Here is a 13,201-nt window from a genome sequence, read left to right as displayed (position 1 = left end):
ACCCCCCCAGAGAACACGCTCCCCATCGAGCAGCCCTATACCCCCCCAGAGCCCCTGTTCACTCCCCCGGAGCTCCCATACTCTCCCCCAGAGACCCTGGTCCCTCTGGAGCGCCCATATACACCCCCAGAGCCCCTGCCGACTCCCTCGGAGCAGCCCTACATCCCCCCAGGGACACCAGTCACTCTGGAGCACCCGTACATCCCCCCAGAGTCCTCAGGTGGTCGTCTCGCACCCCCATACATCCCCCCAGGGACACAGGTCCCTCCTGAGCACCCCTACACTCTCCCAGAGCAAAGACCCTTCATTCAGCGCCCATACCTGCCACGGGAGTCCATGCCGGCCCCTCGGGAGCCACCGTACATCCCCCCAGGGACAGGCACCCCCCCGCAGAGCCTGCCCATCTCCTCAAGGGAAGGGGGGATGGCATACAGATCGTGGGAGTTCCGAGACATCTACTTTGCCACGGGTGCCCCACTGAAGCGCGCACAAGCTCGTCCAGAGAATGCTCGGGAGTCCCCATACATCTCCCAAAAAAAGAGCCAAGCCTGGAAGAGCCAGCCTCCTCCTTCCCGGTCCCTGCACAACTCTGTCCCCCTGCAGTACCCCCCTCCTCCTCCAGAGGTCCAGCCAACTGCAGCTGGTGCCCCCGGAGGCCGGGGCCCGCCGGTGCAATCCCCAGTGGCCACTCTCCGGCAGAAGTCTTCCAAGCGTTTTCCAGGGCCACACGCCTTTCCTCTCCGCCAGCGAGCCCCTCCTCGAGCAGAACTCTGGCAGCCCCCCAAGTAGAGAGTCCATGCCGACGGTGCACCCCCCATGTCCCCCGGTCTCACTGTCAGGCTGCCCGCAAGCAGCCAGGTCCCCAAAAGGCCGTGGAGCGCAAGGGCCGCCCGCCTCCCCTTCTTGCATCCTGAGCGCCGTGGCTGCCATCCCGCTCGGCTGGTGCCCAGGACGTTCCCTGATTTCGGAGAACGCCTGACTGAAGCGGCAGGAAGCACCGGCGAGCTGCCCACAGCGGCTGGTCTTCTCTGGAGCTGTCGGGATGGGATTTCCCTGAGAACACAGGACGGAGCGGCGGCACCCTGGCCGGGCAGCCGTGTTACACGCAGGCGTGGCGGGAAAGTACACAGGTGACCAGCCTCTCTGCCTTCGTCTGGTTTGTTCCTTGGGTGGCCCGAGCGCTGCGGGGTGGAGGCGCCGAGCAAGACCCAGGCCGCAGCCCTGGGAATCCATGTGAGGCGCGCAGGGCCGGCTGCGTTGCGGCCAGTTGGCTGGGGGAACTCGTTCCCAGCTGGAGCCTCTGCCTCTGGGCACGCCTGCCTCCGCCTCGGCCCCTCGGCCAAGGCCAAGGGCTGCCCTCCGCAGCAGCCGCAGCCCTGCTCCGGCGGGGGAGAGGACGCTGTTTTTCGGTACAGTGGGCTGGGAAACCGGGTGTCCGGGCCCAACAGTGACGAAAGGTGTTTGTGCGTCAAATCCTCCTGCGGATGTGCCGGTGAGGTGCTGCCCGCAGCCTGCATGCGGCACCCCGGCCTCTTTTGGGTCTCCCCCGCCGAGACGCTGCTGCGATTAGGTGGCGAGACAGCAGTGCGGCAGGGAGCCCCTCCCCCAGAGCAGCGCTGCCCCAATCCCAGCGGTCGCCGGTTTGGCCTGCCAGGGGCCACCCCCACACGGGTTCTCCGAAGGCTGGGCTGAATGGACCAGGGAGTCGCTCCAGGGAGACCCGAGGGCTTCACCGAGCAAGAGTGTTGGTGGAAGGGCAGGCGCTGAGCTCCGGTGCTCAGGGATGATGCCCAGCGGCTGTGCCGAGCCGGACGGAGAGGGAGGGAAGGGGCAAAGCCCGGGGGACGGCCGGAGGGGCGAAGGGCGCTGGTGCGTCAGGCGTGATCCAGGGTGCTGGGCGGGAAGCCGGGGGGGGGGACGCCGGGGGAAGGGGGGGGGGGGGGGCCCGGGGGGGGGGGGGGGGGGTCCGTCGGGCAGAGGCCCCGCATGGCTGGGTGTCTTCATGGCTCCCTGGGGAGTTACACTCATTATCCGCCGGGGCACCCAAACCAAGGGGAATTCTTCGGAATGCACTAGGAAATTTTATTTCTTTAATTCAGTCACGTCATTCCAAGCCAGCTTTCACGGTCTCTCCTGGGGGGGGATGTGACACTCAAGGTGGGGCACAGCAGGCCAGTCACGGGGGGAGGGGGTGCAGGTCCGGCCACAGGTGCCGGGGCACGGCTGAGGGCGGGGGAGAGGGGAACTGTCGCCAGGAGAATCGAAGTGGGGGTGCTGCAGGCGGGCAAGGAAGTGGGGTGGCTGCGACGAGAACGCACACAGCCGCTGCTCCGCTGGGGGTCATCCGGGGCGGGTGGGAACGGCCGAGGCGCCTGGCCGCCCCGCGAGAGCGCCCGTCCCTGCTGGGACCGCATGGTCCTCGGCTGGCCAAGGGGGCTGGAGCGAATCCCAGCGGGAAAGGCCCAAGCGCGTGTGGGGCGGCCTGGCTCCGGAAAAGGGTGAGGAAGGGGAGGGATGGGGAAACCGCGCAGGATGCTGCCAGCTGCAGAGGACGTGGTGAGGGGGCGTTGTTCTCCCGCTCCCAGAACACTGGAACCCCCAGAGGGGGACCCGATCCGTGGGGGACTCGGCAGAGCAAAGGGCTCCACACGGGCACCACTGAACACTGGCATTCACGTCTGCAGGATGCCGTGGCGGCTGGACCGGAGCAGCTCCTGTGGGAGCAGCTCCAGTGCCACCCGTCCTGGCGCTGGGCCGCGTGGGTCAGGAGCAGGCGCGGGGAGGCATGGGCACGGGGCTGCCACCCCCTGCCCCGCTCGCGAGATCCTCTGGGCAGCCGGTTGGCCGCTGTGCAAGCAGAAGGCTGGGCAGGATGGACCAGTGGGCGGTGCTCATGCGCGCGCGCGCGCACACACACACACTCAAGACACAGGCAAGGGCACTTTCCAAAGGACTGTCTGGGTGTGTCTTCAAAGGGGCATCGGTGGCGCTTCAGGTTTGCTGCCAGCAGCAGCTGGGGTGGCTCCGCCACACATTCCAAAGCCACGGCCCGTTTCCCTTGCCAGGTGTGCTCTGTTGACCGGAAAGTGCGCTCTGTTGTCCTGCGCAGTCTGAGGGACCCAACGGAGTATTCCCCGCCCGGCCCCGGCCCTGTAAGAGGGTCCCTCTGCAGAGAACCGCCTCTTCCCCCATGAGGATCCTCCAGTCGGGGCCCCTTCCCTGCTGGCAGCGCACCTGTCGCAGGGTGGAGAGCTGGGGCCGCCTCACCTGAGCCTGAGAGCCTCCCGCCAGCTGTGCGTCTCAGGTGCCCCACCTGGGCAGCCAGCCGCTTCTCTCCACGCAGTGCCTCAGCTCGGCCCACCTGCCCCGGCCCCCCAGTCCCGCTTCACATTCCAGGCCCGGTCCCTCTGCAGCCGCACTAGCCAGCCACCCCAGAGAACGAGCCCTCCTTCGCACCCCCGGCAGCTGCCGCCCGGCATCCTCCGGGCCTCCATGGAAGCCGACGCTGCCCATGAACCCGGTGCCAGACTGAGTGCGCCCATTTTGAGGGTGCTGCCCGACTCTGCTGTCCATGCTGCGGCGGGCGACCCGGCGACCCCTCGGGACCGGGAAGCCGCTGGCACAGGACCGCCGGCGGGCCGGCGGGCCCTCGCTCCTGGCGCCTTCCCCCGGCATCCTCCGTTTGCAGGCGGTAGGCCCGGCTTTCCAGCACGGCCCAAGCGCAAATCGCCGCCCTTCCACCAAGCCCTTCACACGGCACCAGACCGAGCGGCGCCTTGCGGTCTCCGCCTGGGCGTCACGGCGGGCTCCTGCACCGCCGCCCGCCCCTCTTCCCGCCCCCTGAAGGGCAGTTCCCGCGAGTGGGACAACGGATCCACCGGCTGGTGCATGTGGCTCCCCCACCCGCACATTAGCGTGAGTCGAGCGGCCCCCCAGGGGCTGCCCTCCATGGGCCTGGAGGCCCAGCCCGGCTGAGCGGGGCCACTCGCCCGGATTGCTGAGCTCGGGATGCGTCAGCGCCCGTCCTGGTGCCGCCTTGAAGCCCCGCTTAGCCCTCCCCACGGCGGGCGCTGCGGAACAGCTGGCAAGCGGCAGGGGCTTGCCTGAGGCTGCCGGGGAGTCGCGCTGGGTCCTCGTGGCGGAGGGCCGACGTTCTGCACCCCCCCCCCACGAGCTCAGGCTTCCGGACAGCCTTCCCCGACCCGGTGCCCTTCGGATGCATCGCCCTGCAGCTTCCTTAATTCCAGGCCAGCGTGGCCGCGGGCTGGGAATTATGGGTGTGGGGGTGCGGCCTGCCGGAAGGGCACCGGGCTGGGAAGGGGTGCGCTGGGATGGCAGCCCCGAGGTGGAACTCCATGGGAGCAAGGGGGTGGGCTGCGAAGGCCGGCCCCTGTTGTCCTGCGGCCTCTGTGCTCCGGAGCAGCCTGAGGAGCCGCACCGGGCATCGCCCACGGGGCCGCAGAGACCCGGGAGAACTGTGGGCGGTGCAGTGTGATGTCACGCAGAACCCCTTCTGTGATGTCAGGCGGCCAGAGAGCAGGAGGCGGAAATCGCAAGGAGATGGCGAGGGCGCTGCTCCCGCTTCTGGCCCTCGTCACCCTCCGGCCTCTGGACGCCACAGATGACAGATGCAGGTGAGTGGCGCGTCCTGCTCCCCAGGTGCCCCAGCAGCACGCTGCGCAGGTGCCGTGGGAAATTGGATCCCAGGGAGCCGGAAGGAGGCTGCGGGGCACTGTTGGAGTTCCACCACTTGCCCACTCTGCCAGGTTTACCTGTTGCCCTGGGAGGCACGCACCCAGGGCACAGATGTGCAGGGAAGGCGACTCCTTGCAGGTGTGGCCCTGCCAACTGGCCAGCGCCGGCCACAGGCTCACCCAGGCCTTCTACCCGTGTGGCTCCAAAAGCACAAGTTCCTTCCAGAAATCCCTGAAGACATACATATTCAGCTCAGAAGCTGCAAAGCAACACCAGATTGTGGCAGGTGCTTCACAGCAGTACAGTTCTGGTAGCCTGAGGGATGCGATGCGGAAAGGCTGCACAGAGGAGGTCGGGAAAGACGGGCAGAACCCGAGGTGCTGGCAGGGCCGTCAGCTCCCGACTGGCCTCTTCTGCCACACGCTGATGCCGAGGGGGGACACTCGTGGTGTCTCCACTGCAGGCCACAGGCCGTCTCCCTCCCGGGGACCCTCTCCGGCCCCTGGCTGGGCCGACTGGACAGCCGGCCCGGCCCCCTTGCCCGTGGACACCCGAAAGGACCTTCGCTGGGGCTGCACAGGGAGCGAGGCTGCGGCTTCGGGCCCAGCGCACTTCAGCCGCCATTTTGTGCTGGTGTCCGGGCAGCTCCTCCGGTGGCCACGAGTGCCCGAGGCGCAGAGGGGCTGCCCCCTCGGCCGGTTCAGCGAGCGAGAGTGGCGCATGCCCCATGCCGCTCTGTGGCTCGCCTCGGCCGTGCGGCGCAAGCGGGATCTGCCCGGCCTGCCGAGCACTGACGGCCGCCCCGTTTGCAGCGGGATCTGCGGGCGGCGCCCCCTGGCCTCCAGCCACAGCCTGCAGATGGCGGGCAGCGTGGACACCCTGCCGGGGGCCTGGCCCTGGATGGTGAGCATCCGGACGCCCTTCCGGCTGGGCTACCAGCACACCTGCGGCGGCTCGCTCATCGGCGCGGGGGGACCCCCCGGGGGCCCCCTTGGTTTAAGGGCCAGGGGGGGGGGGGGGGGGGGGGGCTCCCGGGGCCTGTGAGCCAGGATCCAGGCCCTGCCCCGTCCTCGAGCGGGAGGGAAGCCTCCGGGGGGCAAGGGGGAGCTGGCCTCTATCACACCTGAGGAAGTTTGCTCCTAGTGCAGAGGAAGCTGCGCTCCAGGTGCACCCCTTTACTCGCACCAGGTGAAGGGCTGTTGCAGTCCCTCCCAAGCTGACGCCAGAGTGCAGGACGCAGAATGATCCAGTCAAGCTGCGACAGCCCAGATTCAGGCTGGACATCAGGAAGAGCTTCCTCACTGCCAGAGCAATGCGGCAGTGGGACCAGCTGCCCGGGGCGGGGGGGCTCTCCCCCACTGGGGACATTTACAAAGAACCTGGGCAGCCCCCTGAGTGGAGTGGTGCAAACTGGTATCCTTCAACAGCAGGGGGTGGGCTTGATGGCCTCCGTGGCCCCTTCCAACTCGGCTGTTCTAGGATTCTATTATTCTAAGCAGGAAAGGGAAGTTCCTTACCCGGGATTGATGGAGGTGGGAGTCGCACCCTGGCCCCTGCCCTAGTCCTGGGTGCCCTTGGCTGCACCCAGGGAGGGCGTGTGCAGCATGCCTCTGTGCATGGGCAAAGCGCTTGCGTCCCCAGAGCCTGCTGGGAGCTCTCCAGCACAGGCTGAGCTCGGGGCGCTGCACTGCTCCGCGGCCCCTCCAGCCCTTGAACGGGGTGTGGATGCAGAGAGATCCCGCTGAGTGGAGCGAGCTGTGCTGTGCGGGGGGGGGGGGGAGTCCCCAAAACCGGGCGGGGGCTCCCGCTGAGCATCCACCCCCTGGGCCAAAGGCCGGTCCCGGGTGCAGCTCGTCCGTGTGAACGGCCCGCCGAACTCGCCTGGGACGCGGGCAGCGCGCCAGGCCGAGGGCCCACGACTCGGTCCCCCGGGGGCTCGGGCACCTCGGCGGGGTTGGGGCGGGCGAGGCCCAGCGAGGGCGCCGGCCCAGCCCATGCCTCCCCCTGCAGGTACCTGGCGAACTGGGAGCTGGTGCTGGGGGCGGCCGAGCTGTCCCGGCCGGGCCCCGACGCGGAGGTGCGCTTCCTCAAGCGGGTGGTGGAGCACGAGCGCTACCAGCCGCAGCGGCAGGGCAACGACATCGCCCTCATCGAGCTGGACGACCCGGTGCTGTGCAACGACTACATCCAGCCCGCCTGCCTGCCGGACCCCGCCGTGCCCGTCTCCGCCATGGCCCACTGCTACATCGCGGGCTGGGGCTTCACGCAGGAGAAATGTGAGGGCCTGCGGGGGGCGCCCGGCGTGCGCAGGGCAGGGGCCGCGCGTGGGAGGAGGGCGTCTCCCAGGCGCTGCCGGTCTGGACCCCAGAGGGGCTTCGGGGGCGCGCAGGCTCCGCCGGCGCTGTCGGCCGCCTCGCGCCCAGTATCTGCCCACTGGCAGAATCGGCCCTGAGCGAATGCATGCGTGCAAATTTGTAGTTCTGTACATGCAGAATCGCCCCCCCCCCAACTTCCCTCCCCAGGGCGTATTTTCCTGCTTCAGGCAATGGCAGGGGAAAAGGCACACCTTGATGCGTTGCTTTTCAATTGTTTGCCTCTTCCTTTAACCACGCTACTGTGACATGACGGAAAGTGGAAAATCCACGGGATCCACGCAGCTGCTGAGCAGCCGGCCCACCCGCTGCAGGAAGCCGTCCTGCCCAAGGAGGCAGATCCACAGGCCCCTCGGAAAAAATGGGGGAAACGGGAGGAGGAGAGGGGGCCCGCTTATTCCCAGCCGCCATCCTGAGGCGTGCCCCCCACACTTGGCAGGGTGCAGAACTCCAGGAAAAATAACTTTTTAAAGGCTGGTGATTAAACGCATCGTGCAAGACTAGCCCAGCCTCCGGGTCTGCTCTGCAAACCCCCACGGGAAGCCGGTCCGGTGGCCACGTTGCCCCTCGCAAAGCCCCTTCCCGGGGACTCTGCATCCAAGCCAGGGGCCACACCTGTCAGCCCCGTGCCACGTCCCCCCCAGCCCCCCGCCCCCCAGTGCCTCCACCCAGGTCGGTGCAGGCTGCGCTGCTGCTGCGGTTTTGCTCTAGACGCCTGTCTGCTGAAATGCTGGGGGAGCAGAGACGCCGCTTGGAAAGGATGGGTTGCGACTCCCATCAGCCCCAGGCAGCGTGGCCAAGGCTCCACTGCTTTCCGAGCATTACTCCCCCCACAGGGAGGGCCAGCTAATTCCTGGGGGGACCTGAGGATGAGGGAATGTGGGTACAGGGAGGAAAGTAACGGGGGCTCCGCAGACGGCGGGGGGTGTCTAGCCGGGGGGCTCCTCTTTCCTTTGCAGCAAAGGCCCCGTCGGACATCCTGAAGGAGGCCAAGGTGGACCTCATCCCCACGGACAGGTGCAACGGCAGCAACTGGTACTTCGGCAGCATCACCGCCAACCACCTGTGCGCCGGCTTTGAGGGGGGAGGCATCGACACCTGCCAGGTGCGTGGCCTGGGCACCGCCCGCTCCTGCGACCCCCGGGGCTTGCGCAGGAATGCCGGAGGTCTGTTCCCGTGGGTGCCGGGAGCTGGAGGCCCTGCGTCGCACGTCCTGTCGCCCCTTCGCTGAGGGCCCCTGCCGCGGCTCGCGGGGAAGGTGTGGCCAGCGCTCAGGGCCGCAGGGGCGAAGGTGGGGGGCCAGTGACGCCCCGGAGGAAGCCGGGCGGCCGGGGCTGCCTGCGGGCGAGGGGCAAGCGGGCCTGGGCTGGACGCCTGGTCCCGAGCCAGCGGGGGAAGCTGCCCAGTGGTCTAGGGAGCCCGGAGCGCAGGCAGGCGAGCGCCAGGGGGCCAGCGAGAAGGGAGAGCAGAGGTGGGCAAGGAGGGCAAGAGGGAGGCCCCGAACCTTTTCTTCTCACCCCCCCCTTTGTTTTCTTCCTGGCCACACCCCCCGTTTCCTGGTGGGACTGGGCTGTCACCCTCCGGGAGCCACAGGAGAAGGGACTGGGGTCACAGCAGGAGCACAAGGTGGAATCGAGCAGGTAGCAGAAGGAACGGGCCCCGTGGGCTCCCCGGGTGGCGACCTGCGCCGGCTGCCGTGCCTGTTCCCCTGCCTGAGGCCAGCTTGGCCCGCACACGCAACCCGGGCAAGCCACTAGCCCTGACAGAGGGACAGGTGGGAGCGCCGGAGCAGCGAGTGCCCCCACCCTGCAAGGGAAGGAGAGAAGATGCAGAGTTTTTAGACGGAGTGATAGGACTGCGGCCACTCAGAGCGGAACGGAAACGAGAGGAGCAGCGGCGAGCCGAGGCCGGGGAGGAGAAGCCTGGGGAAGCGGAAATGAAGAGGAGTGAGCTCCTTGGAAAGGGCGCCCGCTGGTGCAGGAGAACGAGAAGCCACTCCAGGGCGGTGGAGGCAGAGGCTCCCTCCGGCCGCCGTCAGCCACCCGGGGATGCGACGGAGGGCGGCCTGCTGTGGCGGAGCCGTGGTCTCTCCGTGCCACACGGAGCAGGAGGCTGGAGGTCAGCTCGGCGTCAGCGAGGACTCCGAGGCCTGCGGGAGCAAGCGGCGAAGGGTGGGGTGCTCGTGCCGGAGACCCCTGCTGCGTGGGGAGGACACGCGCATGTCGGAACGGCCCGTGGGCTCGTCGGGTGTGCGGTCTCCCTGGAGGACAGACCAGAGACCCAGCTGAAGGGATGCCGAGGCTCAGGCGGCCCTCCTTCGGGGAACAGGTGACGCTGCCGAGCGAAGCGCTGAAGAAACCACACCGGACTTTGACGCTATGGGGGGAACGTCGAGAACCGTGGCGCCCAGATAGTTTTCTCTCCGATCTTTCCAGTTCTTGGAAGACGAACAGGCAGGGAAAGAAAAATCTCCAGGTGAAGGTCTGGCTAGGAAGGCAGTGCTGCTGCGAGAGATTTGGATTCTGGGGCCATGGGCCACGCTTCCTGGAGGATGGGCTGTTGGCCCGGGAAGTGTTGCCCCTTACGAGGCCTGGAAGGAAGGTGTTTGGGCTCAGCGTGAGAAGTTTGTCGGGGGCTTTCAGTGGGATCCTAGAGGGGGAGGGGGAGCTCGCCCGGGCGTAACAACAGGCAAAGGCTGATGCACCACGACACGGAGAGCCGCTCCTCAGATGGTCTTCCAGCAACTGCAGGAAGAAACTGCGGAGCATGTGGTCTCTCGCGTCTGTATAGTCGTGCACCGAGTATGGGAAATGAACAGCCCGGACTTGAACCCGTAACGCAGGAGGGCGACTGTGGCATGCAAGGCAAACCTGGAACTTGGTGGGACGACTCCCATGACCGGAATTCAACAACTGAAGGATACAACCTGTTGAAGAAGAGCAGAAGGAGCGGGAAGACACAAGTCCAGCTTCCGGATCCACAGTCGGCCGCAGAGCTGGACTCAACGGCTGCTTGTCGGGGCACCATCTCCAGCTGGGGAGGGGCAGCAAGGGAAGCGCCGGCGGGGCCGGGCCGGCCGGCGCTCTCCCCCACGCTGGTTAACGATTTTGATTTGGGTGAGGAGCGGCTGGAGCGAGGGCCAGCTCCGCAGGTGGGGCAGCTAATATTCAGGAAGACGGAGAGAAGGTCCCAGGTGATCTTGACAGGTTGTAGTGCTGGGCTGAAAACCATGAAATGAAATTTAGTCGGGACAAATGCCAAGTTCTGCACCAGGAAAAAGAAGCCAAATGCATCCGTACGAGATGGGGAACCCCTGGCTCAACGATGCCGCAAGAGGGGGGGTCCTGGAGCTGCCGTAGCTCACAGGCGGAGGACGAGTCCGCAGGGTGAGGCGGCTGCAAAATGCCCGATGCTGTTTGAGAGAGAATCGATGGAAGGGCCACTTCCAAATCACGCGACGTACCAGCTCCCCTTTATGCCGCACTGGTCAGGCCCCGTCTCGAGTCCTGTGTCCAGTTGAAGAAAGAGGCAGGAAAATTAGGAAGGGTCCACGGGAGGGCAACGAGGATGACCCAGGGGTTGGAAACGCTGCCCTGTGAGGAGGGACTGGGAGAACTGGGCATGTTCAGCGCTGGGAAGAAAAGGCTGAGGGGGGACATGGCATCCCTGCAGAAGTCCCTCAAAGGCTGTCCCAAAGAGGAAGGCCAAGGTCTCTTCCTTCTGATCCCAGAGTGCAGGACGTGGGATAATCCATTCAAGCTACGACAACCCGGATCCAGGCTGGGCATCAGGAAGAGCTTCCTCCCCATCAGAGGAACGCGGCAGGGGGACCAGCAGCCCGGGGGGGGGGGGGGGCCCCCCCCCACTGGAGGCACTCAAGGAGAAACTGGGCAGCCCTGAGTGGGAGGGTGCAAATCGCACGTGGCAGGCATGTCGCGAGTGGAGCCGGCTGGAGCCGGGGTCGGACCAGAGGGCCCGCGAGCCCTTCTGCTTCGCTCTGTTTCTGTCTGTAAATGGGTGTCCGGCGCCAGCGGGGGGGGGGGGGGCGACGGCCTTGGTGGCCCTTCCAGCTCCGCCGGCCCTGACGCTGTGCTTCTCTCCCCTCGCGCTGCAGGGCGACAGTGGCGGGCCGCTCATGTGCCGGGAGGAGCGCTCCGAGCGCTACTGGGTGGTCGGCATCACCAGCTGGGGCCAGGGCTGTGCGCGCGCCCAGAAGCCGGGCGTGTACACGTCCACCCAGGTCTTCTACGACTGGATCCAGGGCTACACGAGGGAAGAGCCCCTCGCGAAGAGCACCCCTCCGCCCACCTCCGAGGCTGCGCCGCCGCCAGTGGTGCTGTCTGAGCCAACGCCCCAGACGCAGACGCCCGCCTCCAGCCTGCCCACGCAGACGCAGGCAACAGCCCAGCCGTCGAGCGCGGCGCAGCCAGCATCCAGGGGGACCACGAGCCCACCGGCCGTCCAGCCGCAGCCGGTGACCCTGGTGCCGCTCCCCGCGGTGACGGCGTCGCAGACGGCGGCATCCTCCGAACCGACACCGCAGCCGCTCCCCGTCCAGCCAGAACCGGTGACCCTGGTGCCACCCCCAGCGGTGACGCAGACGGCGGCATCCTCCAGACCGACACCGCAGCCGCTCCCCGTCCAGCCGCAGCCCCCGGCGCTGCTGCACTCGCCCAGCCAGCTGCAGCCTGACCTTCACACCGCGCCCCAGCCCAAGCTGACGCCCAGAGCGGTGCTGCGGCACGTGGTGCTGGTGGGGAAGCAGCCCGCGTCCATGGCAGAGGTCCAGCAGATGGAGAACTGGGCCCATTCCCACCCCGAGGCCACACCTGCGCCACCCACCACCACCAGCGCCACCACCAGCACCACCAGCGCCACCGGCGCCACCAGCGCCACGACCTCGCGGCCCCCCCTGCCGGCCCCACGCCAGAAACCCAAGCGGCGAAAGCAAACCATCATATCCGGCACCTATTACGGCAGCAGCGCGGAGCAAGGCTGGGCCAGCAAGTGGCCCCGGGCAAAGTCGCGGTCCGGCGCGTAGAGCCACGGGCCCTCGCCGCACCGCTGCCGCTCCCCGCACCGTGGGGACGGACGGACGGACGGACGGATGGACGCTCGCTTGCTCCGTCCTCCGCGGGATCGTGTAGAACTACCTGACAATCACAGCATATGATAGAGCAGCCATATCTGAAATAAAGCCGGCCTGCTGCCCAACGCGTGCCTGTGTCTGCGGGGGCAGCGGGGCCCCCGAGCTGCAGCGGCTTTCGCTGAGGCAAAGCGAGATGCCCGGGAGGGCTGGGGACCGGTGCCTGAGCCGCTGCGGCCTTCGAGACGCTGGCGAAGGTCGCCTTCCGTGCCAGGCCTCCCTCCCCTGCTGAGCAAAGGGGCGGCTGCGGGTCTCCACTCCAGAGTCCAGACGCCACCCCAGCAGGCGCCCTCGCCTGGGCCTCCCCCGCCCTCAACACAAGGAGGGAGCCCCTGGCCAGCAAGACTCGTGGCCACAGATGGCCGCCTCCCTCTTGGACCTCTCCAGTCCCTCTTCAAAGCCATCCAGATTGGTGGCCAGTGCCACTTCCGGTGGCAGCGGCTTCCATACTCCCACTGCAGGTGGGGTGAAGAGGTGCTTCCTTTTCCCTGCCCCAGACCTCCCTCCAGGCAGCTTCGTGGGATCAGTCTGGGTTCGAGTGTTATGGGAGAGGGAGAAAAACATCCCCCTCCCCATTATTCTGAACACCAAACTCGCCCTGACGTCTCCACTCTCCAGGTCCGCACAGTTTGCCAGCTCCCGCTTCCGTGTGCTCGCTCATCCAGCGCACCTGGTCGCATGGGCGCAGCCTTCCTGCCCCGCTGGGGCACATGCTCCGCCTGCTTGGGCAGGGCCCATGGCCCTTCTGCTTGGCCGGGCCGGCTGTCCCGGGGCTTCCCTGCTGGCACCCAGAACCAGTGGGGCTGTGCTTTTGCCAGGAGGAGGCCACCTGCCTTGTTGCCCGGGCCTGCTCCAGGCCCAGATGCGCCCCAAGATGGTCGGTCCCCCGAGACTGCGCTCCCACTGACTGGGAAGGTACCTGCTGAGCTGGCAAGAGCTGCCCAAGGGGCCCCCTTCCCGCTCGTGGGGGGATCTTCCTTCCTTCCTT

The 13,201-nt window shown here is 67.4% G+C and overlaps 1 protein-coding gene across 1 annotated transcript in view; it reads left to right on the top strand.

Moving 5' to 3' along the window:
• Positions 1-13,201, top strand: part of LOC123023726 — a 29,062-nt gene that overhangs the window by 5,361 nt on the left and 10,500 nt on the right. Inside the window, exons 3-6 of the mRNA XM_044430677.1 lie at positions 6,706-6,971; positions 7,472-7,486; positions 8,027-8,172; positions 11,182-12,104. Of these exons, the coding sequence (XP_044286612.1) occupies positions 6,706-6,971; positions 7,472-7,486; positions 8,027-8,172; positions 11,182-12,104 (1,350 nt within the window). The remainder of the gene's footprint in view (positions 1-6,705; positions 6,972-7,471; positions 7,487-8,026; positions 8,173-11,181; positions 12,105-13,201) is intronic.

Source organism: Varanus komodoensis, unplaced genomic scaffold, assembly GCF_004798865.1.
Source record: "Varanus komodoensis strain SLA01 unplaced genomic scaffold, ASM479886v1 scaffold1, whole genome shotgun sequence".
NCBI classification, from domain to species: Eukaryota; Metazoa; Chordata; class Lepidosauria; order Squamata; family Varanidae; genus Varanus; species Varanus komodoensis.
Note: the sequence above shows the minus strand (reverse complement) of the source record. Positions and strands in the feature narration are given on the sequence as shown.